The sequence below is a fragment of the Macaca fascicularis genome, chromosome 20 (genome assembly GCF_037993035.2).
Source record: "Macaca fascicularis isolate 582-1 chromosome 20, T2T-MFA8v1.1".
Taxonomy (NCBI): Eukaryota; Metazoa; Chordata; class Mammalia; order Primates; family Cercopithecidae; genus Macaca; species Macaca fascicularis.
Genome location: NC_088394.1, coordinates 5588938 through 5615670, shown reverse-complemented (window position 1 = coordinate 5615670; position 26733 = coordinate 5588938). Strand labels below are relative to the sequence as shown.

The following is a 26733-nucleotide window of genomic DNA, read 5'->3' as shown; positions in this document are numbered from 1 at the left end:
GCCCCAGGCTGGTGCCGGCCGCGTCCCTGGCCAGCGGGAGCGAGCCTGACTCGCGCAGCAGCCGGCCGCGTCCCTGGCCGGCCGGAGCGGGCCTCAACTTGCGCAGCCGCCGGCCTCGTTCCAAGACGCCCGCAGGGTTTCGCGAGCCGAGGCGGGCCGACAGGAGCCGGCCAATCGCGAGCACGGAGCCGGCCTGGGGGCGGGGCGGTGCCCACTCAGCCAGTCAGGGGTGGGGGCGGAGCCAGACCCCGCGGGCGGACGCAAGGACTGGAGGACCGAGGACAGAAGGATTGGTGGACCGGAGCAGCGGCCGGCGGGGAGGGCGCTTGGCAGCGGCCTGCGGCCATGGCCACCGTGATGGCAGCGACGGCGGCGGAGCGGGCCGTGCTGGTGAGGCGCGCGGGCCAGCGGGCGGGCTGGCGGGGCGGCGGGGCCAAGCGTGACCGCCAGGTCTATCCCGCAGGAGGAGGAGTTCCGCTGGCTGCTGCACGACGAGGTGCACGCTGTGCTGAAGCAGCTGCAGGACATTCTCAAGGTAACGATCCGTGCCCTGCCCCGCCGGGCGTGGCGACCCTCCTCCTCATCTCCCTGGCTCCACCTGGGGCCCCGCGGCTGCGTCCTGAGCGCCTATTGCTTGCGGCCGCCGCGGCTTTCAAGCAAGGCCCCGCCTCCGCGAACTCGAGCCGACCTCGTTACACAAGCACCTGTGTGCGGGCAGGGGCGAGTCCTGACGCGGGTGCTAGCAAGGGCCTGAGTCCCGCCCGGCCTCGGATCGGGGAAGGCCGCCTTGGGAGCCAAATAATTCTGCCTCTGCCCGGCAGTGTGACCCTCAGCCAAGTCACTGAACCTCCCTGGGCCTCCCTTTTCTCATTTTGCAAAAGGGAGATAACAGCACCCGCTTCGCGAGGCTGTAGTATAGATAAATGAGCCAAGCAGCTCACCAGAAGTGACCGGCGCAGTGCTTGCTGTGGCCCAGGACCGCGGGTTACCCTGACTACTGCCTTGTTCCCTGACTCTGCCCCTTGCCCCTTTCCCCCTCAACCAAGCCGGGAGGCTGTCTCTGTCCTGTATTCGCCGAGGCGGGCACACAGGAGGTGTTCAGGGAACGTGGGGTAAACAGATCGGGCTCACGGTTAGGTGCCCGGGGTGCTTGGGCAGGGTCTTCCCACCCCAGCTGAAACTGAGGCCAGGCCACCTTGTTCCTTCCCCCCGCTGACGTGGAGGGAGGGGGCCTTCTGGAAGGAGCACTGGGCCTGAGTGGGCACTACCAGCTCCCCTCCTTCCCTCTGTGCCACAGGAGGCCTCTCTGCGCTTCACTCTGCCGGGCTCGGGCACTGAGGGGCCCGCCAAGCAAGAGAACTTCATCCTAGGCAGCTGTGGGTGAGCCTGGGCTGGGCGGAAACCGGGGAAATGGGTACCTTGGCGGGTAGGAGGCATGACCACAGCCCTGTCCTGCAGACCAGCTGGGTGTGCGATGGGACAGGAGGGGCAGCCCGCCGGGAGGGAGGGCTGGGTGGTGGGGGTGGTGACCACAGGCACCGCTCTGACGCCACGTGTTACAGCACAGACCAGGTGAAGGGTGTGCTGACTCTGCAGGGGGATGCCCTCAGCCAGGCGGTGAGTCCCCCAGCCCTGTCCCCTCCCATCCTGCCAGTGGGGAAGAGCATGGAGGCTCCCACGTTCTCTCTATACAAGCCCTGCGACTCTGAGCGGGACCCTTGATATCTCTGGCCTCAGTTTTCTCCTTTGGAAAATGACAGCAGCCCTCACACCTCCCCCGGGATGGGTGTGTGGATTCAGGAGGACATGCAGGAGGGGGGGTTCTTTGCACACGGCCTGGCCTGATGTCTGGACCAGTGAAACATGGGCATTGGCGGATTAGGCTGGCCACACATCACAGTTGAATCAGCCAACGCCTGAGCTCCAGTCTGCACCCAACCCTGTGCCAGGCACCAAGGCGTGGGGGGCGGCCCCCCTCCTGGGCTCCATCTGTTGGCCCCTGTAGACGCTAGATGCACCCGGTTCGCACAGAGCCTCACAGAGGCTGCCTGCTGTTTTCCCCTTTCCCTTTCTTCACCTCTTTCAATTTCACTTCTTCGTGGCTCCTCTTGGGCTTGTTTTCCTGTTTCCTGACCTCCCTGTTCATCCCCCAAACGGCCAAGGCATTGGGAGTCTCTCTGCCCTACACAGCAGCCAAGGCCTGAGCCACCACACACCCCATTTCTGCCCCATGCTTAAGGGCTCAGAGTGGCTGTGGCAGGAGGCGCCCCCCGTGCCTGTTTCACCCCACTCTTGCCTGTCAGGACGTGAACTTGAAGATGCCCCGGAACAACCAGCTGCTGCACTTCGCCTTCCGGGAGGACAAGCAGTGGAAGCTGCAGCAGGTGACCCCGCCCCTCCTGGCTAGTGCTCAGCCACAAGGACAGGCGGCAGCAGGCCCACCACGGGGCCTCCCTGGCAAGGGCCTAGCCCTGGGGATCTGTGGCCACAGCAAGCCTGGGAGGGTGTTTCCTAGCAGCAAAGCTGGGGGCAGGTGTTTCCTGAAGCCCTGGCGCCTGCGCCACGTGGGGAGGTGGAGAACCTGGCCTGAGAGCCCAAGGGCCACATCGGGACTGTGGTGTCCCCACAGCAGCTGGCTTGATGAGATGGTTCAGAAGCCCTCTAAAAAGTCACTCCCTTGCCCAGAACCTCCAGGGACTTACCATGGCTCTGGGGATGAGGCCCATGCTCCCTGGCAGCTCCTGTACCACTTGCCTTGGCCTCCTCTCCTGCCCCCCTACCCTGACTGTCTCCATCTCAGGGCCCTTGCCCCTGCCATATCACCCTGTTTGCTTTCCTCCACAACTTGCACAGATGTCTTGGACAATACTGTTTGTCCATCCCTTAAAAGGAGGGGGCAGCCCACTCAGGCAGAGACCGGGCCTGCCCCAGGTGATGCCAGGCGCCCATCACCTGGCAGGGACCTGGCCCTTCGGGGCACAGAGATGACAGTGTGGAGAGTGGAATGACCTGGGGCAGGCAGGCAGGCAGCACCCACCCTCCCCTCCTGGCTGCACGGAAGCTGGCGTGACCCCTCTGGATGAACTCTGCTTCTAGATCCAGGATGCCAGAAACCATGTGAGCCAAGCCATTTACCTGCTGACCAGCCGGGACGAGAGTTACCAGTTCAAGACGGGTGCTGAGGTCCTCAAGGTGAGCTCCCCCCAGGCCTGACTTTTGGGCCTATAGAGTCCCACGTCCTGGATCCAGAATCACACCTGGGTTCCAATCCCAGGGCCTCCACTTGGAGCTGTGCAACCTCTAAGCACTTACCTGCCTACTCTGTGTCTCCATTTTCTACCTGTGGGGTCAGGGGCAAGCTGCAGTAACCGTTCGCCATGATAATTCAGGTCATGGAGCCCCCAGTAAGCACTCGGCACATACCGCTGCTTTCAGCAGCAGTGAAAGCCTTCACATTAACCGCATGGCACATGTGAAGAGCTGACTCAGGTGCCTGACCTCATGCTTGAGTTCTGCCCCTGACTCACTGTGTGTCCTCTGGTGGCTCACCTGCCCTCTCTGGACCTCTGTTTCCTCACAGGTAGAACCAGATAGACTAAGATCCCCTTGAGAACTGTAACCACCCTAGGGAGCTGCAGCCCCCATGCCCCCAGTCAGCTTTTTCGTGTTTCCTGGGAGCCACATCACCCTGGTACTCATGGCCACGGCTGGATGGCATGAAAGCTGGGGCTCTGAGGAGTCTGCCAGGGCTCTGCTCCATGGCAAAGGGAAGGGATGGGCTCCAGGTGGTCCCACCACCCACAAGCTGTGACCCTGGCTTACCCTCCTGAAAACCTCAACCTAGCCATCCATCACCTCCTCCAGGAAGCCCTCTCTGACTTTTTGCAGCCAACCTTTGTTGCCTGTACTCCTGTCGGCAAAGCCTGTGCCCCTGGGACTGACCTCCCAGGACCTTCCATTCCCCATTGATCCAGCTCCCGGGACCCTTGTGCAGTGAATCAGCCCTGTCCTGACTGACATCAGTGCAGACGTCCTGCCTTCCCCCACACCCAGCTGGAGCCCAACTACCTGTCTTTTAACAGGCCCCTGCTGCTGGGTCCTGGGAACCGTAGCCACTGGGCGGGAGTGGGAGCTACCATATCTGTTGTTCCCTGACGCATGGGGGCCCGGGTGGAAGCAGAGCCAACCCCGCCCCTCCCTGCAGCTGATGGATGCAGTGATGCTGCAGCTGACCAGAGCCCGAAACCGCCTCACCACCCCCGCCACCCTCACCCTCCCTGAGATCGCCGCCAGTGGCCTCACGGTCAGTGTCCCTGCCAGCCCCTGCCCCAGGAGAGGGGTCCCCACAGCGGGGCCCAGCTTGCCCTCAGGATGGACACCAAGGGGTGCCACCCCCCAAATTATAGTTAGAATTCTGTCTAGGCAATTTTCTGGGATGGGGTCCTTGGCTTCTGTCCTGTGCCCCCAAAATACGTTAACCCTGTTTGGGGTTAGTGGTTCCCAAACCTGACAGCACAGGAAGGTACTTGGGGCACCTGGGAAAAGTCTGGAAGCCCCCCGTTCATGGGGAGAGCATCTCTGGGATGGGGACTGGAGTCGCCTGCAGACTCCATGAATGACTGCACAGCCCTGCTCCATCCAGCCTGGGTTGGGAGCTTGGGAGGGTCTCATCCTACCTGCCTCCCGCAGCGGATGTTCGCCCCCGCCCTGCCCTCCGACCTGCTGGTCAATGTCTACATCAACCTCAATAAGCTCTGCCTCACGGTGTACCAGCTGCATGCCCTGCAGCCCAACTCCACCAAGGTGAGGAGGGACCCCTGCCCGGCCCGCTGCCCCCCATGCACACAACCTGCAGGGCCTGATGGGTCTGGTGCTGTTCTCCCTAGAACTTCCGCCCAGCCGGAGGCGCGGTGCTGCACAGCCCTGGGGCCATGTTGTAAGTAGGCAGGGGAGAGGGGTTCGGGCATGCCTACCCCATCCCTCTGCACCTGGAGGGCCGGGCCCCCCCTCAGGGACCCTCTCACCGCCCACAGCGAGTGGGGCTCTCAGCGCCTGGAGGTGAGCCACGTGCACAAGGTGGAGTGCGTGATCCCCTGGCTCAACGACGCCCTGGTCTACTTCACCGTCTCCTTGCAGCTCTGCCAGCAGCTTAAGGACAAGGTGGGGCCTGGGCCGAGCACCTTCATTAGGGGAAGGGCTTCTAAGGGTCCTTGCCACACCCTCAGAGTGCGCTAACCTTGGGGTCTGGTGTACCCTCACAGTGGGCAGGGGTTGTGAGGGCCCTGCCCCACCCTCAGAGTGCCCCAGTCTTGGGGTCTGTTGTACCCCCACAGTACTGCTAAGCAGCAATGCCCTGTCCTGACATACCGTCCTTGGGTGACCTTGACATCTCCCCTGGGCCATCCCATCCCCTCCATCCAGCCGCTCACCAGACCCCCTCTCCTTGCAGATCTCCGTGTTCTCCAGCTACTGGAGCTACAGACCCTTCTGATCACAGCACCCAGGAGCTTGTCTCCAGGAAGGCAGCCCGTCCCCTCATACCCGCCCCAGAGCACCAGCCAGCACCAATGCCAGGCTGCTGTTTATCTCTCTGTCCTACCCCCGCCCCTGCCTAACACATTTGCACTGCTGGGAATGGACACTGGAAGCACCAGGAGGAAGGGAGGCTAGTCTGGTAGGGTAGTGGGGAGGTCCGGAAGGCGGGGCCGAGGGCGTCCCACATTCCCAACCCCGCCCTTCTGGTCACCATGGGAATCTTTGGACTCAGGACAGGGCCAGGCCCAGGGCTCTCCTTCCTCTCCCCTTCGCTGTCCCCTCCCCCTGGAGGGTGGGGGGTGGCACTAAGCTATGAGTCCCAGGGGACAGTCAGGAATGGCGCAGACAAAGCCACCCCAGGAGTGAGTGCAGTGCTGGTTACTGTGTTCCATAGCCCCGATCCAGGGCCCTCTAAGAAATAAAGATCATCAGATTCCGCCTGGAGCCGTGTCTGTCCGTCTGAGTGGGGACCCAGGCAGGCGGGGGGTCCCTGGTAGTCAGTGGCCATCAACTTAAGGAGCCAGCCATCTCCCCTATTCCCAGAGCCTGGCTTCCCCACTCCTTATGCCATGCAAGGGCTGGACACAGAACCCACCTTCGAGAGAGGACGGGTTCTCTCTCGTCCTCTCTGCCAAGAGGCCCGGGGGGTGGTGACAAGACCTCCACCTGGGAGTTCGGGCCGCCCGGTCTGAGACCAGCTCCCCTCCCAGCTAGGTGACCCAGGATGATCTGGCACAGTGGTATTGACTGAAAGCTTAGAGAGGCCAGGTGGGCACCTGAGTAGGGCAGCGAGTCCCATGTCACCCACCCAGATGGGGACTGGAAGACACTGCAGACTCAGGCTCTGGGCAGACAAGGCTTTGTTACTGCCACGGGGCAGGACACACAGGGTCAGGGTTCCAGGGCCAAGTTATCCACTCCCTTGGGTCTTTCCTGCACGAGAAGCACAGAGGGACCGAGCAGGTTCGCTCCTTGTTCCCTAGGGGGATGAGCACCCTTCCCACCACTCCCCCCCGCTCCCCCTCCACCCCCAGTACAGTTCCATGCAGGTCCCGGTGGCCGGCAGGGCTCACCTTCCAGGGGCTCACCTTCCTGGGGCTTGCCCTGCGGCGCCCAGGGGAGCCACAGCAGCTGCAGCACCAGCAGTGGGCGATGACCAGCAGCAGCAGGAGCAGCACCGTACCTGGGGACAGGACAGCCATCCAGGTGTGACCCCAACCCAGGGCCCAGGGCAGGGGGCTGGGGGGACCCCGAGGCCGCAGCCACACTTACCCACGAAGATGAGGAAGATGATGAAGGCAGCAGTGTCCCATGTGGACTGGAAAAACTGGTGGCTCTTCAGTCTCCCCAGGACTTCCTGAACTGTGGTCTCCAGCTCCTCTGTGGACACGGCCATCTCGGCGTGCACAGTGCCGCCTGCCCTGGCCCCCCAGAGGCTGTATGAGAACCCTGGGCTCTGCTCAGCGGGGACCACATCCAGGCTTCCCACAGCCCAGCCTCTGCCAGAGCCTGGCCCAGCACCAGCTTCCCCGCCCCCTCCCACTCCACTTCTCCTTTGGCCCCAGGCCCAGCCTCTCTCCTTGCCTAGCCCTGTGGTCCCTACCCTGACCCCAACCTGGACAACTTTCTCCCCAGCCACTGTCTTCTCCCCTCTCTTTCCCCTGGCGGCCCAGCCCCCAGGCCCCCACCTACCTCCTAGAAGCCTCCAACTCCCTCAACCAGGCAGGTCTGGGGAGCACAGGCTGCTTCCTGCTTCCGGCTCCATACCACCTGAGGTCTTGGCAACCAGCCCCGCCCTCCCCAGGGCCAGCAGAGGCTGCCGAGCCCAGCGGAAAGGGCCCAGCCCCAACAGAGGCTGCCGAGCCCAGCGGAGAGGGCCCACTGCTGGAGACCCAGGGAGGAAGATGCGGGCCTGTGGCTTCAGTCCTGGGACTTTTTACCTTTCCTCAATATCCCAGATTTCCAGCTGTGTGCTTGGCCACTGCTGACTTCGTGAATGAAAGAGAGAGAGAGACGGGAGGGAAGGTGTGTGGGAGGGAGGGGGAAGGGGGAGAAGACCTGCCTGCATCCCACGACCCTTGAGCAGCTAGGAGAGGTGTGCCTGCATCATACAGTTGTCCTTGGAATCCTGAAGGGTTGGTTCCAGGACCTCCGTGGGTGCCAAAATCCACAGATGCTAAAGTGTCCGATATAAAATGAGGCAGTATTTGCATATAACCTGTGCATATATTCTATACTTTAAATCATCTCTGGATTACTTATAATATGTAATATCATGGCCAGGCATGGTGGCTCACACCTGTAATCCCACCACTTTGGGAGGCCGAGGTGGGCGGATCATGAGGTCAGGAGATAGAGACCATCCTGGCTAACATGGTGAAACCCCGTCTCTACTAAGAAATACAAAAAAAATTAGCCAGGCGCGGTGGTGGGCACCTATAGTCCCAGCTACTCGGGAGGCTGAGGCAGGAGAATGGCGTGAACCCGGAAGGCAGAGCATGCAATGAGCCAAGACCGAGCCACTGCACTCCAGCCTGGGCGACAGAGCGAGACTCCATCTCAAAAAAAAAAAAGCCGGGCGCGGTGGCTCAAGCCTGTAATCCCAGCACTTTGGGAGGCCAAGACGGGCGGATCACGAGGTCAGGAGATCAAGACCATCCTGGCTAACCCGGTGAAACCCCGTCTCTACTAAAAAATACAAAAAACTAGCCGGGCGAGGTGGCGGGCGCCTGTAGTCCCAGCTATTCCGGAGGCTGAGGCAGGAGAATGGCGTGAACCCGGGAGGCGGAGCTTGCAGTGAGCTGAGATCCGGCCACTGTACTCCAGCCTGGGGGACAGAGCGAGACTCCGTCTCAAAAAAAAAAAAAAAAAATTGGGCCATGCGCGGTGGCTCACGTCTGTAATCCCAGCACTCTGGGAGGCCGAGGCAGGCAGATCACCCTAGGCCAGGAGTTGGAGACCAGCCTGACCAACATGGAGAAACCACGTCTTTACTAAAAATACAAAATTAGCTGGGTGTGGTGGCACATTCCTGTAATCCCATCTACTAGGGAGGCTGAGGCAGGAGAATTGCTTGTACCCGGGAGGCAGAGGCTACGGTGAGCTGAGATCACGCCATTGCACTCAGCCTGGGCAATAAGAGCGAACCTCTGTCTCAAAAAGAAGATAAAAATACAAAAATTGGCCAGGTACGGTGGCTCACGCCTGTAATCCCAGCACTTTGGGAGGCTGAGGCGGGCGGATCACGAGGTCAGGAGACCAAGACCATCCTGGCTAACAAGGTGAAACATCATCTCTACAAAAAATACAAAAAATTAGCCGGGCATGGTGGCACGTTTACCTATAGTTCCAGCTACTCGGTGGGCTGAGGCAGAATTGCTTGAACCCTGGAGGTGGAGGTTGCAGTGAGCTGAGATCGCGCCACTGCACTCCAGCCTGGGTAACAGAGCAAGACTCCATCTCAAAAAAAAAAAAAAAAAAAATACAATATTAGCCTGGCGTGCTGGCAGGCACCTGTAATTCCTGCTACTTGGGAGGCTGAGGCAGGACACTCGCTTGAACCTGGGAGGCGGAGGCTATAGTAAGCCAAGATCATGCCACTGCACTCCAGCCTGGGTGACAGAGCAAGACTGTCTCAAAAAAAATAAATCAGCTGGGTGTGGTGGCACACTCCTGTAATCCCAGCTATTCGGGAGGCTGAGGCAGGAGAATCGCTTATACCCAGGAGGCAGAGGCTGCAGTGAGCCAAGATGGCACCACCGTACTCTAGCCTGGACGACAGAGCAAGACTCTGTCTCAAAATATATATATATATATGTATATTTAATATAATGCGTACTAGGTAAATAATTGTTACATTGTATAGGAAATAACAAGCAAAAAAGTCTGTGCATGTCCAGTACAGCTGTGATTTATTTTCCAAATATTTTCTGTCTGTGGTTGGCTGAATCCACAGATGTGGAACCTGTGGATATGGAAGGCCAGCTGTACCAGGAGTCTTCACCGTCCTTATATTCTCTATCTTCATACTTGAAAATATCCGGTAATGTGAGGCTCTGCACCTAGCACTGTGCTGTGTCACCTGGTTTATTTCTCATAGCAATCCTAACGTGGGTATTACTGCTTTTTCCATTTTACAGATGAGGAAACGAAAGCCTAGAGAAGTTAAGTCATTAGCCCTTCACACACCTAGTGGATTAATTTCCTGATGCTGCCGTAACATTACCACAAATTCAGTGGCTTCAAGCAACACAAATTTATCATCCTACGGTTCTGAAGGTCAGAGTCTAAAATGGGTTGGCCAGGTTGTGTTCATCCTGAAGGTTCTAGGGCAGAGTCCATCTTTTGCCTTGTCCAACTTCTAGAAGCTGGCGGCATTCCTGGGCCGGCGGTCTCCCATCCCTCCACTCTCTGCTTCCAGGCTCACGTCTCCTCCTCTGACTCTAATCCTCCTCCTCCCTCCCTCTTTTTTTTTTTTTTTTTTTTTTTTTTTGAGACGGAATCTCGCTTTGTTGCCCAGGCTGGAGTTCTGTGGCCGGATCTCAGCTCACTGCAAGCTCCGCCTCCCGGGTTTACACCATTCTCCTGCCTCAGCCTCCCGAGTAGCTGGGACTACAGGCGCCCACCACCTCGCCCAGCTAGTTTTTTTTGTATTTTTTAGTAGAGACGGGGTTTCACCAGGTTAGCCAGGATGGTCTCGATCTCCTGACCTCGTGATCCGCCCGTCTCGGCCTCCCAAAGTGCTGGGATTACAGGCTTGAGCCACCGCGCCCGGCCTTTTTTTTTTTTTTTTTTGAGATGGAGTTTTGCTCTTTTTCCCCAGGCAGGAGTGCAGTGGCATGATCTCGGCTCACTGCAACCTCCACCTCCCAGGTTCGAGCGATTCTCCTGCCTCAGCCTCCCGAGTAGCTGGGATTACAGGCGCCCACCACCATGCCCAGCTAACTTTTGTATTTTAGTAGAGACTGGGTTTCACCATGTTGGCCAGGCTGATCTCAAACTCCTGACCTCAGGTGATTCACCCGCGTCGGTCTCCCAAAGTGCTAGGATTACAGGCGTGAGCCACCATGCCTGGCCTTTTTTTTTTTTTTTTTTTTTTTTTTTTTTTTTTTGAGACAGAGTCTCGCTGTCACCCAGGCTGGCAGGCTGGAGTGCAATGGCATGATCTCGGCTCACTGCAACTTCTGCTTCCTGGGTTCAAGAGATTCTCCTGCCTCAGCCTCCTGAATCACTGGGATTACAAGCATGCACCATCACACCTGGCTAATTTTTGTGTTTTTGGTAGAGATGGGGTTTCACCATGTTGGTCAGGCTGGTCTCGACCTCCTGAGCTCTGGCAGTCCACCCCCCTCAGCCTCCCAAAGTGCTGGGATTATAGACGTGAGCCACCACACCTGGCCGGTTGTTCGTATTTTGAATGTACTAAATGCCACTGAATTTGTTTTTTTGTCGTCGTCGTTTTGTTTTGTTTGTTTGTTTTGAGGCAGAGTTTCACTCTTACTGCCCAGGCTGGAGTGCAGTGATGCAATCTCGGCTCACTGCAACCTCCGCCTTCCTGTTTCAAGTGATTCTCCTGCCTCAGCCTCCCGAACAGCTGGGATTACAGGCGCCCACCACCATGCCCAGCTAATTTTTGTATTTTTAGTAGAGACGGGTCTCACCATATTTCCCAGTCTGGCCCCAAACTCCTGACCTCAAGTGATGCGCCCGCCTCTGCCTCCCAAAGCGCTGGGATTACAGGTGTGAGCCACCGCACCTGACATACTTCTATTTTTAAAGTGCAAGGGAACAACTGTGGCCCCTGCTCCAGCTCTTGGCCTGGCTGGGTAGTCAGGAGGCCCACTGTCCCCTCCTCTCCCCTCTGGCTCTCAGTCTTCCTGTCTCTCTGGGTACCTTGTTTCTAATGTTTGTCGTTACTATTATGAAAGTCATATCTATCTCTTAAAGAAGATCTGGGAACCACCAAGTTGTTAAAAGACAAAAGTCAGGCCAGGCGCAGTGGCTCACACCTGTAATCCAAGCACTTTGGGAGGCCGAGGTGGGCAGATCACCAGAGGTTAAAAGTTCGAGACCATCCTAGCCAACGTGGCGAAACCCATCTCTACTAAAAATACAAAAATTAGCCAGGCGTGGTGGTGCATGCCTGTTATCCCAGCTACTCAGGAAGCTGAGGCAGGAGAATCACTTGAACCCTGGAGGCAGAGGTTGCAGTGAGCTGAGATCTTGCCACTGCACTCTAGCATGGGTGACAGAGTGAGACTGCGTCTCAGAAAAAAAAGACAGAAGTCACAGAGCCCCACCCAGTCCCAGGCAGGACAGTAACAGAAGGAGGAGGCTGTGGCAGGGAGTGGTTCCGGTGAGTCAGACTCCTGGACCCAGGTTCGATTGCATGCCGTAAGACCCACCAGTGTGTGAGCTTGAGTAACATTCCCTGAGCCCTTCTGCCTCGGTTTTCTCTTCTGTAAAATGGGTGTGTTAATAGTATCCACCTCCTTCCGGTATTGTGAGGATGAAATGAACTGATCATCGATATCGGAGCCTTCGGGCTCACAGAAACATGCGCTGAATGGCCCTGTGCTATTATCGCCGTGTCCACGTGGGATTCCCTCCAGTCTTTTGTCCTCTTCCACCATAGTCACACTGCACAGACCGTTTTACCCCTGGCTTTTGCCAGTGAACGCCGCCGGGAGCACCTTTCAGATGACAGCATGCTTTCTGCAAACTACTTTGATGGCACTAACATGGTGCAATCCCTACTGGCACCCAGTGAGGCTCTTGCCCGCACCACCACGATTTTCAGAATGAGACCATCACTCCCATGGGAGGATTTTCCTGTAAAAGTGTTTTCTCTGCACAGAAGCTTATTTCCTTAGGGGACGTCCCCACGAGTACGTCTACTGCTCAAACGCAGTCCACACATCACCATCACCACAGCCTTTTGTTCATCCACTAACCACATCCTCATCTGCTTATGGGACGAGGCCCCCGTGCTGAATCCTTCAAGGACTGTGGAGTTGTGGCTTGCGAGAGTTCACCTTTGACAATGAACTGTGCTCCAGGACAGGCTCTGCTCCATCGTCTCTGCCGCCCTGGGTCCTGCCTGGCCCACCCTTAACTTCTAAGCCTTTATTTATTTATTTACTCATTTATTTATTTATTGAGATAGGGTCTTACTCTGTCGCCCAGGCTGGAGTGCAGTGGCACCATCTCGGCTCAGTGCAACTTTCACCTCCTTGGTTCAAGCTATTTTCCTGCCTCAGCCTCCCAAGTAGCGGGGACTACAGGTGCCTGCCAGCGTGCCCAGCTAATTTTTGTATTTTTAGTAGAGACGGGGTTTTGCCATGTTGGCCAGGCTGGTCTCAAACTTCTGACCTCAAGTGATCTGCCCACCTCAGCCTCCTGAAGTGCTGGGATTACAAGCGTGAGTCACCGCACCTGGCACCCTATTCTTTAAGCCTTTAATGTTAAGCCTCCGGGAAGGAGGGGGAGTTACCAGGAGGAAGAACTGGCTGAAGGCAGTGGACAGCAAAGGACAGAAGTCTGCCTGGGGTTCAGGAAAACTGAAACCACAGCCACCTTGCTTTTGTGAATACAGTTTTACTTGGACACAGCCACACCCATCTGTTTACCTATTGTCTGTGGCTACTTTCTCACTACAATGGGAAAGTTGAATAGTAGTTGCAACAGAGAACTTAGGACCAGCAAAGCCTAAAATAGGGACCACCTGGCCCTTTACAGAAAACACTTGCCAGGCTGAGTGTGGTGGCACTTTGGGAAGCTGAAGCAGGTGGATCCCTTCAGCCCAGGAGTTCCAGACCACCCTGGGCAACATAGGGAGACCTCATCTCTACAAAAAGTAAAAAATTTAGCCTGGCTTGGTCTACGTGTCTGAAGTCCCAGCTACTAGGGAGGCTGGGGCAGGAGGATCACTTGAACCCAGGAAGTCGAGGCTGCAGTGAGCCATCATTGAGCTTCTGCACTCCAACCTGGGTGACAAAGTGAGACCGTGTCCCAAAAAAGAAAAAGAAAGAGAGAGAGAGGAAGGAAGGAAGGAAGGAAAAAGAAAATGAAAGAAAAGAAAAGAGAAAATCTTTGTCAATACCAAGGACACAGGAGTGCCTAAGCCTTGTGAAGTCAGGTATCAGGGAACAGGTAAGAAAGAATTAACTGTGTGAGATGGACTTGGTATAAGAAACAGCTTATCAGGCTGGGCACGGTGGTTCACATCTGTAATCCCAGCATTTAGGGAAGCCGAGGTGAGAGGATCACTTGAACCCAGGAGTTTGAGACCAGCCTGGGCAACATAGTGAGACCCTGTCTCAAAAAATAAAAAAAAGGGCTGGGCACAGTGGCTCACGCCTGTAATCCCAGCACTTTGGGAGGCCGAGGAAGGCAGATCACGAGGTCAGGAGATTGAGACCATCCTGGCTAACACGGTGAAACCCCGTCTCTACTAAAAATACAAAATAATTACCCAGGCGTGGTGGCGGGCACCTGTAGACCCTGCTACTCGGGAGGCTGAGGCAGGAGAATGGCATGAACCTGGGAGACGGAGCTTGCAGGGAGCCAATATCGCACCACTGCACTCCAGCCTGGGCGACAGAGCAAGACACCATCTCAAAAAAAAAAAAAAGGAAAAAAGAAAAATAAAGATCAGGCACGGTGGCCCCCGCCTATAATCCCAGCACTTTGGGGGGCCAAGGTTGGTGGATCACTTGAGGTCAGAAGCTTGTGACCAGCCTGACCAACATGGTGGAACCCCGTCTCCACTAAAAATACAAAATTAGCGGGGCGTGGTGGTCCACGCCCATAATCCAGCTGCTTAGGTGGCTGAGGCAGGAAAATCACTTGAACCCAGGAGGTGGAGGTTACAGCGAGCCGAGATCGCACCACTGCACTCCACCAAGGGCAACAGAGCGAGGCTCTGTCTCAAAAACAAATAACAAAAAAAGAAACAGCTATCAGAGAGACAATAAGGGAGGGGTGAGGAACATGGTCTGGAAAGCACATGGCCCATTTAAAGAGGGCATCTCAAGTCAGGGTGATAATCTCTAAGATACACTGGAAATCTAGATGTTTCTGTAAACAAGAAAAAGGCAGTAGAGAGAGGGTGGGCACACAGACTCAGAGCTGTAAGTCCCAGCTCTGCCACCTCCTCACTTGACCCTCTCTTATCTGTCAACTGGGGGTAGTAACAGCGCTTACTTCACGGGGCTTTATTGTTAAGCAAGCTAACGTATTTGGGCTCCAAGAACAATGCCATGTGCAGAGTCAGGACTGAGTAAATATTTGCTAAAGCAATCTCTTAATGTTTTTGACGCTGGCAACTTAAAACACACGGCGCCAAGGATGGACACGGATGTCCCGCCAGCCAGCTGTGGGACCCGGGTTTGCTCGCCCCAACAGAGCGGTTGAGGGTGGGAGCTTGGAGGTGGAAGCCTAGCTGACGTGGGGGACTCAGGCCCCTGGTTCTACATGGGGATCGTTGTATCATTAGGCTGGGGTCATTTTGAGGATGAGAGGGATAACAGCTCCTGCTCCTGCTGCAGAGAAGCCCCCAGGTGGGGGTCACAGCAAGTGCGGATGGAGCTCAGATTCTTCGGTTAACTGTCACCCTCTCCCCTCCCCCATCACACACACCAGGCCCTGCCAGGACAAGGCAGCTCCTGGAAGCTCCACCAGGACCCACGTCCACCAGGTGCCACAGCAGGCTGCTTCTCTCTCTCTGCCCACTGTGGACTCTCTGCACCGCTCCCTCCCAGCCATCTTCCCTGCCTCGCCTTGGTCTCTCTGTGTCTCCGTCACCTTCATACCTGTGTACCTGTGCCATCTCTCTCGCTCCCTATCTCTATCAACTCTGCTGTGTGTCCCCCTGGGGAAAGTGGGGGTGCCTCCTCCTGAGCCCCCTGCCCAAGTTCCCTGCTGGGATGGCAGCCACTTCACCCCACACACACTCACTGAAGCCCCTCCAGGACTCCAGCCTGGCTGCAGACACCCATCCTGGACTTTGCCTGGCCCTCCAGGTTCTGCTGGGGGAAGTGACCTGAGAGGCCCCTGCCTGGGCTCTAGGTGGGGACAGGGCAGACTCCTGGGCGGGGGAGCCTCTCTGGATGGGGGTTGAAGCACCCCGGAGAAACGGCTCCCCACAGGCACCCTCGCCACACCCCTGGGACTACGGGCACTTAGGGTACACCGGAGGCATGAAGTGTGGAGGGGGTTGGCCAACAGCCAAGCTCAAATTGGGGTTCACATATGAGAGGTCAGTGTGGGCTCCTCTGAGCCCCAGTGACGCCCTTCTCCCCACCCACCTGGTGACAGGCATCTCGAACCCTCGGCCCCCATGGACCCCCTGAGGCGCTCCCCCTCTCCCTGCCTGTCCTCGCGGCCCTCCAGCCCCAGCACCCCACCCTGCGAGATGCTTGGTCCTGTGGGCATCGAGGCTGTGCTGGACCAGCTGAAGATTAAGGCTATGAAGATGGGGTTTGAGTTCAACATCATGGTGGTGGGTGAGTGAGAGGTGGGGCCCACGGCAGGACAGACCCACGGTGCTACACGTGCCTGGGCATGTGATCTCACTTTTGGCAGCCTGTCGCCCCTCCCCGTCTGCTAAGTGGACCTGGTAATCGCACCTCACAGGGATGTTGTCATTGAAAATCTGAGAAATGCTCAGTCATCAAAAGACAAAAATCTGCCTGGAGCGGTGGCTCCCACCTATAATCCAGGGTTTTGGGAGGCTGAGGCGGGTGGATCATTTGAGCTCAGGAGTTCGAGACTAGCAAAACCCCACGTCTACAAAAAGTACAAAAATGAGGTCGGGCGTGGTGGCTCAAGCCTGTAATCCCAGCACTTTGAAAGGCCAAGGCGGGAGGATCACTTGAGGTCAGGAGTTTGAGACCAGCCTGGCCAACATGGTGAAACCTCGTCTCTACTAAAAATACAAAAATTAGCGTGGTGGCAGGCGCCTGTACTTAGGAGCTACTTAGGAGGCTGAGGCAGGAGAATCACTTGAACCTGGGAGGCGGAGGTTGTAGTGAGCCGAGATTGCTCCACTGTACTCCAGCCTGGGTGACAGAGTGAGACCCTGTCTCCAAAAATAAAAAAGTAAAGAGTTAGAGAAAAACTGCTTAAAATGCCTACCCTAACTGCTGTCATCCGGTTGCCACTTCCAGGGCAGAGTGGACTGGGCAAGTCCACGATGGTGAACACGCTGTTCAAGTCCAAAGTGTGGAAGTCAAACCCACCGGGCTTGGGGGTGCCCCCACCCCAGACGCTGCAGCTGCATTCAGTGACCCATGGTGAGTGAGCCCCTGCCCACACCTCACCCCACCCTGCCGACACCTCACCCCACCCTGCCCCACCCCATCCCATCAGGGTCCAATGTCTCCTGACTCCCCTCTCCCTCCGCAGTCATCGAGGAGAAGGGTGTGAAGCTGAAGCTGACAGTGACGGACACGCCTGGCTTCGGGGACCAGATCAACAATGACAACTGGTGGGTTCTTTTTTTTTTTTTTTTTTAAGAGAGTTTCACTCTTGTCGCCCAGGCTGGAGTGCAAGGGCATGATCTTGGTTCACTGCAACCTCTGCCTCCTAGGTTCAGGTGATCCTCCGGCCTCAGCCTCCCGAACTAGCTGGGATTACAGGTGCCCGCCACCACGCCCAGCTAATTTTTTTTGTATTTTTAGTTGAGACGCGGTTTCACCATGTTGGCCAGGCTGGTCTGGAACTCCTGACTTCAGATGATCCACTCGTCTCAGCCCCCCAAAGTGCTGGGATTACAGGCGTGAGCCACACGACTGTCCCCTCCTGTCCCTGCCCCTCCCCCTTCGACCTTTTGGAAACACCCCAGACCTAGAACGGCCAGGCTGTGTGATCTTTTTTTTTTCTTTTTTCTTTTTTTTGAGACAGAATCTCGCTCTTGCCACCCAGGCCAGAGTGCATTGGCACAATCTTGGCTCACTGCAACCTCTGCCTCCTGGGTTCAAGCGATTTCCAGCTAAATTTTTTTTTTTTTTTTTTTTTTGAGACGGAGTCTTGCTCTGTCACGCAGGCTGGGATGCAGTGGCCAGATCTCAGCTCACTGCAAGCTCCGCCTCCCGGGTTTACGCCATTCTCCTGCCTCAGCCTCCCGAGTAGCTGGGACTACAGGTGCCCGCCACCTCGCCCGGCTAGTTTTCTTGTATTTTTTGGTAGAGACGGGGTTTCACCGTGTTAGCCAGGTTGGTCTCTATCTCCTGATCTTGTGATCCGCCCGTCTCGGCCTCCCAAAGTGCTGGGATTACAGGCTTGAGCCACCGCACCCAGCCTTTTTTTTTTTTTTTTTTTGAGACGGAGTCTAGCTCTGTTGCCCAAGCTGGAGTGCAATGGCCGGATCTCAGCTCACTGCAAGCCCCGCCTCCCGGGTTCACGCCATTCTCCTGCCTCAGCCTCCCGAGTAGCTGGGAGTACAGGCGCCCGCCACCTCGCCCGGCTAATTTTTTTTGTAATTTAGTAGAGACGGGGTTACACCGTGTTAGCCAGGATGGTCTCGATCTCCTGAACTCGTGATCCGCCCGTCTCGGCCTCCCAAAGTGCTGGGATTACAGGCTTGAGCCACCGCGCCCGGCCTTTTTTTTTTTTTTTTTAAAGACAGAGTCTGGTTCTTGTTGCCCAGGCCAGAGTGCAGTGGCACAATTTCTGCTCACTGCAACCTCCACTTCCTGGAGTTGTAGTGATTCTCCTGCGTCAGCCTCCCAAGTAACTGGGATTACAGGCATCCTCCAACATGCTCGGCTACTTTTTTGTATTTATTTAGTAGAGACGGGGTTTCACCGTGTTGGCCAGGCTGGTCTCAAACTTCTGACCCCAGGTGATCCGCCCACCTCGGCCTCCCAAAGTGCTGGAATTACAGGTGTAAGCCACCATGCCCGGCCCAATTTTTGTAATTTTAGTAGAGATGGGGATTTCCCCATGTTGACCAGGCTGGTCTTGAGCTCCTGACCTCAGGTGATTCACTTGCCTCAGCCTCCCAAAGCGCTGGGATTACACGCATGAGCCACCGCACCCGGCCCTGGTTTCATTTTTATTTATTTAGAGACAGTGTCTCACTCTGTTTACCAGGCTGGAGTGCAGTGGTGAGATCATGGCTCACTGCAGCCTCGACCTCCCCGAGCTCAAGGACCCTCCTGCTTCAGCCTCCTGAGTAGCTGGGACCACAGGCACGTGCCACCCCACCCAGCTAATTTTTGTAGTTTTTGTAGAGTTGGCATTTCCCTATATTGCCCAGGCTAGCCTCGAATTCCTGGGCTCAAGCGATCCTCCTGCCTCTGCCTCCCAAAGTGCTGAGATTACAGGCATGAGCCATTGGGCCTGTCCTGACACCTGTTTTTAAAAGGATCTGAGACCGGGCGCGGTGGCTTATGCCTGTAATCCCAGCAATTTGGGAGGCCGAGGCGGGTGGATCACAAGGTCAGGAGATTGAGACCATCCTGACTAACACGGTGAAACCCCATCTCTACTAAAAATATAAAAAATTAGCCAGGAGTGGTGGCACGTGCCTGTAGTCCCAGCTACTCGGGAGGCCGAGGCAGGAGAATAGCATGAATCCGGGAGGTGGAGCTTGCAGTGAGCCGAGATCTGGCCACTGCACTCCAGCCTGGGCGACAGAGCGAGACTCCGTCTCAAAAAAAAAAAGGATCTGTTTGGCAACTTACAGTGTTGACAATACCCAAGAGGGGAAGGGACTCGAGGAGGAGGGAGACCCCTGCAACCATCAGGCGCAAGTCCTTCGTGGTTTGGGCCCAGCTGTGGCCCTTTAGCCCAGTTAATGCTCACCCCTCCCTTACTTGCACCATAGGTGCTGCTGTTGTCTCCATTTTACAGACAGTGAAGCCGAGAATGGCAGGAGGTCTCTCTATGTCTCTCTGATGATGCAGGGAAGTGGGGGAAAGTAACAGGGTGACCCAGAGGTCCTGGGCAAACCGGGACGATTCATCATCCCACGGGAGGACCACCCAGAGGACACAGCGGAGAGGGGTGGGGCTCTCCGGGCACAGCACAGTTCTGAGGGGAGGGTCCACCTCCCGCCTCAGCTGGGACCCCATCCTGGGCTACATCAACGAGCAATACGAGCAGTACCTCCAGGAGGAGATCCTCATCACCCGCCAGCGCCATATCCCAGACACCCGGGTGCACTGCTGCGTGTACTTTGTACCACCCACTGGGCACTGGTGAGGGGGCTGCACCTGCAAGGCGAGGACCACCTGCATGGGGCAGGGAGGAGGAGAAGGGGTCCCCGACGTGGGCTGCTGGCTGCCCCCACTCCCCTGCCCTGCTGCTATCATTCATACACTCACCACCACCACCACTTCCATCACTGCCCTGCCCCGGCAGCCTGCGGCCCCTGGACATTGAGTTCCTGCAGCGACTGTGCCGGACTGTGAACGTGGTGCCCGTGATTGCCCGGGCCGACAGCCTGACCATGGAAGAGCGAGAGGCCTTTAGGCACAGGGTGATCTGGGTGCCTGGGGCAGGGCTGGGGTCAGCGGGGCAGAGGGCAGAGTGGGCAGGGTGGGCTGAGGTCACCTGTGCGGAATCTCCAGATCCAGCAGAACCTGAGGACCCACTGCATCGACGTCTACCCCCAGATGTGCTTTGATGAGGACATCAATGACAGAATCCTTAACAGCAAGTTACGGGTAAGAGGCTGTGGGGCGGGAGGCAGGCGAGGTGATTTCCTTCCCACACATCCTTTCCACCCAAAGATTCATCTTTCTCTGTATCTCAGGGAAACGTGCACATATTCCTAGCAGATATGACTGTCCACACATCCACAAGCTCAAAGTGAGCAAGAAATAACAGCTCACACTAACAACCCACAGAATCAGAGAAAATGTCTATGAATCACATACCCAACAAGGGGCTTGTATCCTGAATATATAAAGAACACTGGGCCGGGCACAGTGGCTCATGCCTGTCATCTCAGAACTTTGGGAGGCCAAGGCAGGCAGATCGCTGGAGGTCAGGAGTTGGAGACCAGCCTGGCCAACATGGTGAAACCCCATCTCTGCCAAAAATACAAAAAATTCTGTGAATGTGGTGGTGCACACCTTTAGTCCCAGCTACTCAGGAGGCTGAAGCAGGAGAATTGCTTGAACCTGGGAGGCAGAGGTTGCAGTGAGTGAGCCAAGATTGCGCCACTGCAGTCCAGCCTAGGTGACAGAGTGACTCAAACAAACAAACAAACAGACAACAACAACAACAACAAAACTCTTACAGCTCAACAATAAAAGAGGCCCCGGTGTGGTGGCAATCCCAGCACTTTGGGAGGCCAAGGCAGGAGGATTCCTTGAGCCTAGGAGTTCGAGACCAGCTTGAGCAACATGGCAAAACCCCAACTCAACAAAAAAACACAAAAATTACCTTGGCATGGTGGCATGTGCCTGTAGTCCCAGCTACTCAGGAGCCTGAGGTGGGAGGATCACTTGAGCCCAGGAAGTGGAGGCTGCAGTGAGATGTGATCACACCACTGTGCTCCAGCCTGGGTGACACAGTGAGAACCAGGTTTTTAAAAAAAAAAAAAAAAAAGGCAATAAAATATAACTCAAGGTGGGTGTGGTGGCGCACACCTGTAATCCCAGCACTTTGGAAGGCCGAGGCTGTTGGATCACCTGAGGTTGGGAGTTTGAGACCAGCCTGACCAACATGAAGAAACCCTGTCTCTACTATAAATACAAAAAAATTAGCTGGGCATAGTGGCACATGCCTGTAATCCCAGCTACTCAAGAGGCTGAGGCAGGAGAAAGGCTTGAATCCAGGAGGTGGAGGTTGCAGTGAGCTGACATGGCACCATTGCACTCCAACCTGGGCAAGAAGAGTGAAACTCTGTCTCAAAAAAAAAGCATTGGCCTGGCGTGGTGGCTCACACCTGTAATCCCTGCACTTTGGGAGGCTGAGGCGGGTAGATCACCTGAGGTCAGGAGTTTGAGACCAGCCTGGCCAACATAACGAAACCACATCTCTACTAAAAGTACAAAAAACTAGGCCCGGCGCGGTGGCTCATGCCTGTAATCCCAGCACCTTGGGAGGCCGAGGTAGGTGGATCACAAGCACAAGGTCAGGAGATCAAGACCATCCTGGCCAACACGGTGAAACCCCGTCTCTACTAAAAATACAAAAAATTAGCCGGGCGTGGTGGCGGGCGCCTGTAGTCCCAGCTACTCGGGAGGCTGAGGCAGGAGAATGGCCTGGGAGATGGAGCTTGCAGTGAGCTGAGATGGCGCCACTGCACTCCAGCCTGGGCGACAGAGAGAGAGTCCGTCTCAAAAAAAAAAAAAAAAATTAGCCGGGCGTGGTGGTGGGTTCCTGTAAGCCTAGCTACTCAGAAGGCTGAGGCAGGAGAATTCCTCCTGAGGCAGGAGGATTCCTTGAGCCTAGGAGTTCGAGACCAGCTTGGGCAACATGGCAAAACCCCATCTCAACAAAAAAACACAAAGCTGGAGGTAGAGGTCACGGTGAGCCGAGATCGCACCACTGCACACCCCAGCCTGGGCAACGAGAGCAAAACTCCGGCTTAAAACAACAACAACAACAAAAAATGGTGCTGTGGAAGATGTGGAGGAACTGAAAGTCTCACCTACTGCTGGAGGGAAAGGAAAATGGCTCAGCCACTTTGGAAAACAGTCTGGTGGTTCCTCACATGCTTATACATCCAGTTACTATATGACTCAGCAACTGAACTCCTACATGTATACCCAGAACAAACAAAAATGTACACTCACAGAAAAATGTGTACATGAATGTTCACAGTAGCGTTACTTAGCCTAAAAGTGGAAGCAACCCAAATATGCATCAACAGATGAGTGGGGAAACGCGATGTGGCCTATCCCCTACCGTGGACTAGCCCTTATCTATGAAAAGGAATGAAGTTCACCCTTTAAAAGTGTACAGTTCAAGGCTCAGCACGGTGGCTCATGCCTGTAATAATCCTAGCACTTTGGGAGGCTGAGGCGGGCAGATCACTTGCGGCCAGGGGTTTGAGATCAGCCTGGCCAATAGGGTGAAACTCCATCTGTACTAAAAATGCAAAACTAGCCAGGTGTGTGGTGGCACACACCTGTAATCCCAGCTACTTGGGAGGCTGAGGCAGGAGAATTGCTTGAACCTGGGAGGTGAAGGTTGCACTGAGCAGAGATTGCGACACTGCACTCCAGCCTGGGCAAGGGAGTGAGACCCTGTCTCAAAATAAAAAAGAAAGAAAAAGAAATGAAGCACTGTCACCTGCCTGCTACAGGGTGGGGGAACTTTGTAAACATGTTTCTCAGACAAAAATAATTCAGATACAAAAGATCACGTATTATGGGATTCCATTTATACGAAATGTCCAGAATAGGCGTAGGCAAATCTATAGAGACAGAAAGTAGATTAGTGGTAGTCAGTGGATGTGGGGAAGGGAGAAATGGGGAGTGATTGCTAAAAGGTATGGGATTTTTTTGGGGGGGTGTGATGAAAAGGTTGTGAAATTAGATTGTGATGATGGTTGCATAACCCTGGTCAAATACTAAGAACCACTGTACTGTACAATGTTTTTTTAATTATTATTTTGAGATGTAGTCTTGCTCTGTCACCCAGGCTGGAGTACAGTGGCACGATCTCAGTTCACTGCAACCTCCACCTCCTGAGTTCAAGGGATTCTCCTGCCTCGGCCTCCTGAGTAGCTGGGACTACAGGCGCACACCACCATGCCTGGCTATTTTTTATTTTATTTTGTTTTGTATTTTTAGTAGAGACAGGGGTTTTACCATGTTGGCCAGGATGATCTCCATCTCCTGACCTTGTGATTCACCCATCTCGGCCTCCCGAAGTGCTGGGATTATAGGTGTGAGCCACCATGCCCGGCCGAGACAGGGTCTTGTTCTGTGACCCAGGCTGGAGTGCAGTGGCACAATCTCAGCTCACAGTGACCTCTGCCTCCTGAGTTCAAGTGATTATCCCACCTCAGCCTCCTGAATAGCTGGGATTACAGGCATGTGCCATCACACCCGGCTAATTTTTTATTTTTAGTAGAGACGGGTTTCACCATGTTGACTAGGCTGGTCTCGAACTCCTGACCTCAGGTGATCTGCCTGCCTCGGCCTCCCAAAATGCTGGGATTACAGGTGTGAGCCACCATGCCCAATGTTGTCAATATCAACATTATTCCCCATCACAGATGAACTCAGAAGTTAAAACAAACCCATATATGTCACTTAGGAGTTTGCAAGTTTGAATTTCTGCTTCTGGCCATGAGCAAGTAAACAACTGGAGTTTACAGTAGGATTCAACAACCTTTTCTGCAAAGGGCCAGGTAGTACATGTTTTAGACTTTGTGGTCCGTAGGCTCTCTATTGCGATGATTCAACTCTGATGTCCTGGTTGAAAAGCAGCCATAGACAAGAGTGACTCACAGGCTTGACTGTGTGCCAATAAAACTTTATATATAAGAAATCAGGCGGACTGGGTGTGGTGGCTCCCTCCTGTAATCCCAGCACTTTGGAAGGCAGAGGGAGGATCACTTGAGTCCAGGAGTTAGAGATAAGCCTGGGCAACACAGAGAATTCATCTCTACTAAAAATGTTTAAAAAGTAGCCAGGCATGGTGGTGCACACCTGTGATCCTCACTCCTCAGGGGACTGAGGCGGGGGGTATCACTTGAGCCCAGGAGGTCAAGGCTGCAGTGAGCTATGATTACGCTCAGCTGATTTTTTAGTTTTCGCAGAGATGGGGTTTCACCATGTTGCCCACACTGGTCTCAAACTCCTGGGGCTAAGCGATCCTCCCACCTCCCACCTAAAGTGCTGAAATTACAGGCAAGAGCTACCTCACCCGGCCAGAGGCACCGATTAGACTTTATGTCTTTGAACTTGGGAGTTCTGTGCACTTTCTACCATGTTCCCTCCCCGAAAAGGACAGGGCTCCTCTCTCCTGCCTGGGTGTCTTGACTTCTCTTCTCCCCAGTGAGGTCAATGCTCCCGTCTCCATCTCTCCTCCTCTCCCAGGACCGAATCCCTTTTGCTGTGGTGGGGGCTGACCAAGAGCACCTGGTGAACGGGAGGTGTGTCCTGGGCCGGAAGACCAAGTGGGGCATCATTGAAGGTCGGTGCAGGGCCCCTGGGTAGGATGCTGGTGGGGACAGGTTGGAAGCCAGAGCAGCCCTGTGCCTTAGACATCCTTAGCACCCACCACAGGGCACAGAAAAGTGAAGCCCATTGGACAAAGAGGCCTGGGGAATGGTCCCTCTTTCCAGCTGGGAGGCCGTGGGCAAGTTTCCGGATGCTCTGGGCCTCAGTTTCCTCACAGTAAAGTGGGCATCACAGTGGCATCAACTTCCTAGGGTGCTGGAGCCGGCGGAACCACCATTTGGCACAATGCCGAATACCCAAAGCTGCCCCAGTGGCTGGCCGGAAATTACGATGGGCCTACTGTGTATCGGGCACCGCTACGTGCAGTTACCATGGTGCATGGTAAAGGGAGGACTGATGGCCGGGCGCGGTGGCTCAAGCCTGTAATCCCAGCACTTTGGGAGGCCGAGACGGGCGGATCACGAGGTCAGGAGATCGAGACCATCCTGGCTAACACAATGAAACCCCGTCTCTACTAAAAATACAAAAAAAATTAGCCGGGCGAGGTGGCAGGCGCCTGTAGTCCCAGCTACTCGGGAGGCTGAGGCAGGAGAATGGCGTAAACCCGGGAGGCGGAGCTTGCAGTGAGCCGAGATAGCGCCACTGCACTCCAGCCTGGGCGACAGAGCGAGACTCCGTCTCAAAAAAAAAAAAAAAGGGAGGACTGACAGGGTCCCTGTCTCCATAGAGCTGACGGGACAAGGACAGGTGGGAGAGGTACAGTGAAGGCGATTGTGGGGGGAGGGAGGGGAGATCGCCTTAGGGAGGGAGGGAAAGTAAGACACGAGGGCCCGCCAGGACGCAGCCCCTGATGTAGTATTATAATTATTAGAAATATTCTACACTCTCTCTGTATTTATTTTTGAGACAGAGTCTTGCTCTGTCACCCAGGCTGGAGTGCAGTGGAGCGATCTTGGCTCACTGCAACTTCCGCTTCTCAGGTTCAAGCGATTCTCCTGCCTCAGCCTCCCAAGTAGCTGTGACTACAGATTATGCCATCACACCTGGCTAATTTTTGTATTTAGTAGAGACGGGGTTTCACTATGTTGTTCAGGCTGGTCTCAAACTCCTGACCTCAGGTGATCCACCCACCTCGGCCTCCCAAAGTGCTGGGATTATAGGCATGAGCCACCACACCCGGCTAGAAATATACTATACTATTACCTATGATGTAGCGTACAGGCATTCCATGCTATCTGCAGGGGGTGGTTCCAGGACCCCCAGGGACACCAAAGTCGGCAGATGCTCAAGTCCCACAGTGGGCACCCATGGATACAGAGGCCGACTGTTCATATAATACAATAATGATCTGTGGATTCATTCATTCTACAGCTACTTGTAGGAGCCGCCTGTACCAGGCACTGGGGACACAACAGTGGATGAATGAATGAATGAATGAATGAACCAACAAAGGGAAGGCAGGATAGGATTAAGAGAAATGTGGGAAAACGGCTAAGGGAAATGCTGTCAGGTGGTGCATATAGTAGGCGCTTACTGATTGCTCACTAAGCAGAGCCCATACTGAGTCCCATATCTTGCAGTGGAGAACATGGCGCACTGTGAATTTCCTCTCCTGAGAGACCTGCTCATCCGGTGAGGGTGTGGGGAGCCCAGGGCGAGGGGGCTGGCGAGGGGCCCTGGGGACACCACCATCGGGGCTGACCATCACCGGTCCCCCAGCTCCCACCTCCAAGACCTGAAGGACATAACCCACAATGTCCACTACGAGAACTACCGCGTCATCAGACTCAATGAAAGCCACCTGCTGCCTCGTGGGCCTGGCTGGGTGAACCTGGCCCCGGCCTCCCCGGGACAGCTGACCACCCCTCGGACCTTCAAGGTCTGCAGGGGGGCCCATGACGATTCTGATGATGAGTTCTGACCACCGGCTGATCCCGCAGCTGCTGGGCTTCCCGAGTCCCCAGCAGCTCTCAACACCCATCTGTGTACCAGAGCATCTATTACATGTGGGCCTTGCTTTTTATGAAAAGCTGTGCTTTGAAAACAAAAGGCATTTTGTAAATGACTTCTTTGAGTTATCCACAAATAAAAAGACTGGGTCTCA

The 26733-nt window shown here is 55.4% G+C and overlaps 3 protein-coding genes across 18 annotated transcripts; 2 read left to right on the top strand and 1 right to left on the bottom strand.

The window, feature by feature from the left end:
- Positions 1-283: 283 nt before the first annotated feature.
- Positions 284-5979, top strand: ROGDI (rogdi atypical leucine zipper). Of its 7 annotated transcripts, none has more exons than XR_012429712.1 (11): positions 284-390; positions 464-535; positions 1298-1380; positions 1563-1617; positions 2304-2384; positions 3097-3192; positions 4083-4303; positions 4690-4803; positions 4887-4936; positions 5034-5160; positions 5450-5979. XR_012429712.1 is itself a non-coding variant. In XM_005591162.4 (11 exons), exons 1-11 carry the CDS (start codon positions 346-348, stop codon positions 5489-5491), a joined length of 864 nt encoding a protein of 287 aa, XP_005591219.1. In that variant the 5' UTR covers positions 284-345; the 3' UTR covers positions 5492-5979. The 7 variants fall into 7 exon arrangements, 4 of the variants coding, with proteins under 4 accessions (XP_005591219.1, XP_015297859.1, XP_073884917.1 ...); XR_012429713.1 differs by having other exon boundaries at positions 5013-5160; XR_012429711.1 differs by having other exon boundaries at positions 2240-2384.
- Positions 561-7274, bottom strand: SMIM22 (small integral membrane protein 22). 7 transcript variants are annotated; one of them, XM_045381647.3, is made up of 4 exons: positions 7228-7274; positions 6808-6956; positions 6624-6718; positions 561-704 (listed from the first exon to the last, which is right to left on the bottom strand). In XM_045381647.3, exons 2-4 carry the CDS (start codon positions 6929-6931, stop codon positions 693-695), a joined length of 231 nt encoding a protein of 76 aa, XP_045237582.1. In that variant the 5' UTR covers positions 6932-6956; positions 7228-7274; the 3' UTR covers positions 561-692. The 7 variants fall into 7 exon arrangements, with proteins under 7 accessions (XP_045237582.1, XP_015297860.1, XP_015297862.1 ...); XM_015442374.3 differs by lacking the exon at positions 561-704 and adding an exon at positions 6379-6468 and having other exon boundaries at positions 6609-6718; XM_015442376.3 differs by lacking the exon at positions 561-704 and adding an exon at positions 6379-6468.
- SEPTIN12 (septin 12) lies at positions 5705-26733 on the top strand. Of its 4 annotated transcripts, none has more exons than XM_065537157.1 (11): positions 5705-6741; positions 9675-9813; positions 15853-16040; positions 16704-16829; positions 16942-17023; positions 19602-19739; positions 19903-20020; positions 20112-20207; positions 24546-24642; positions 26210-26261; positions 26349-26733. In XM_065537157.1, exons 3-11 carry the CDS (start codon positions 15875-15877, stop codon positions 26548-26550), a joined length of 1077 nt encoding a protein of 358 aa, XP_065393229.1. In that variant the 5' UTR covers positions 5705-6741; positions 9675-9813; positions 15853-15874; the 3' UTR covers positions 26551-26733. The 4 variants fall into 4 exon arrangements, with proteins under 4 accessions (XP_065393229.1, XP_045237578.1, XP_073884916.1 ...); XM_045381643.2 differs by having other exon boundaries at positions 19446-19739; XM_074028815.1 differs by lacking the exon at positions 15853-16040.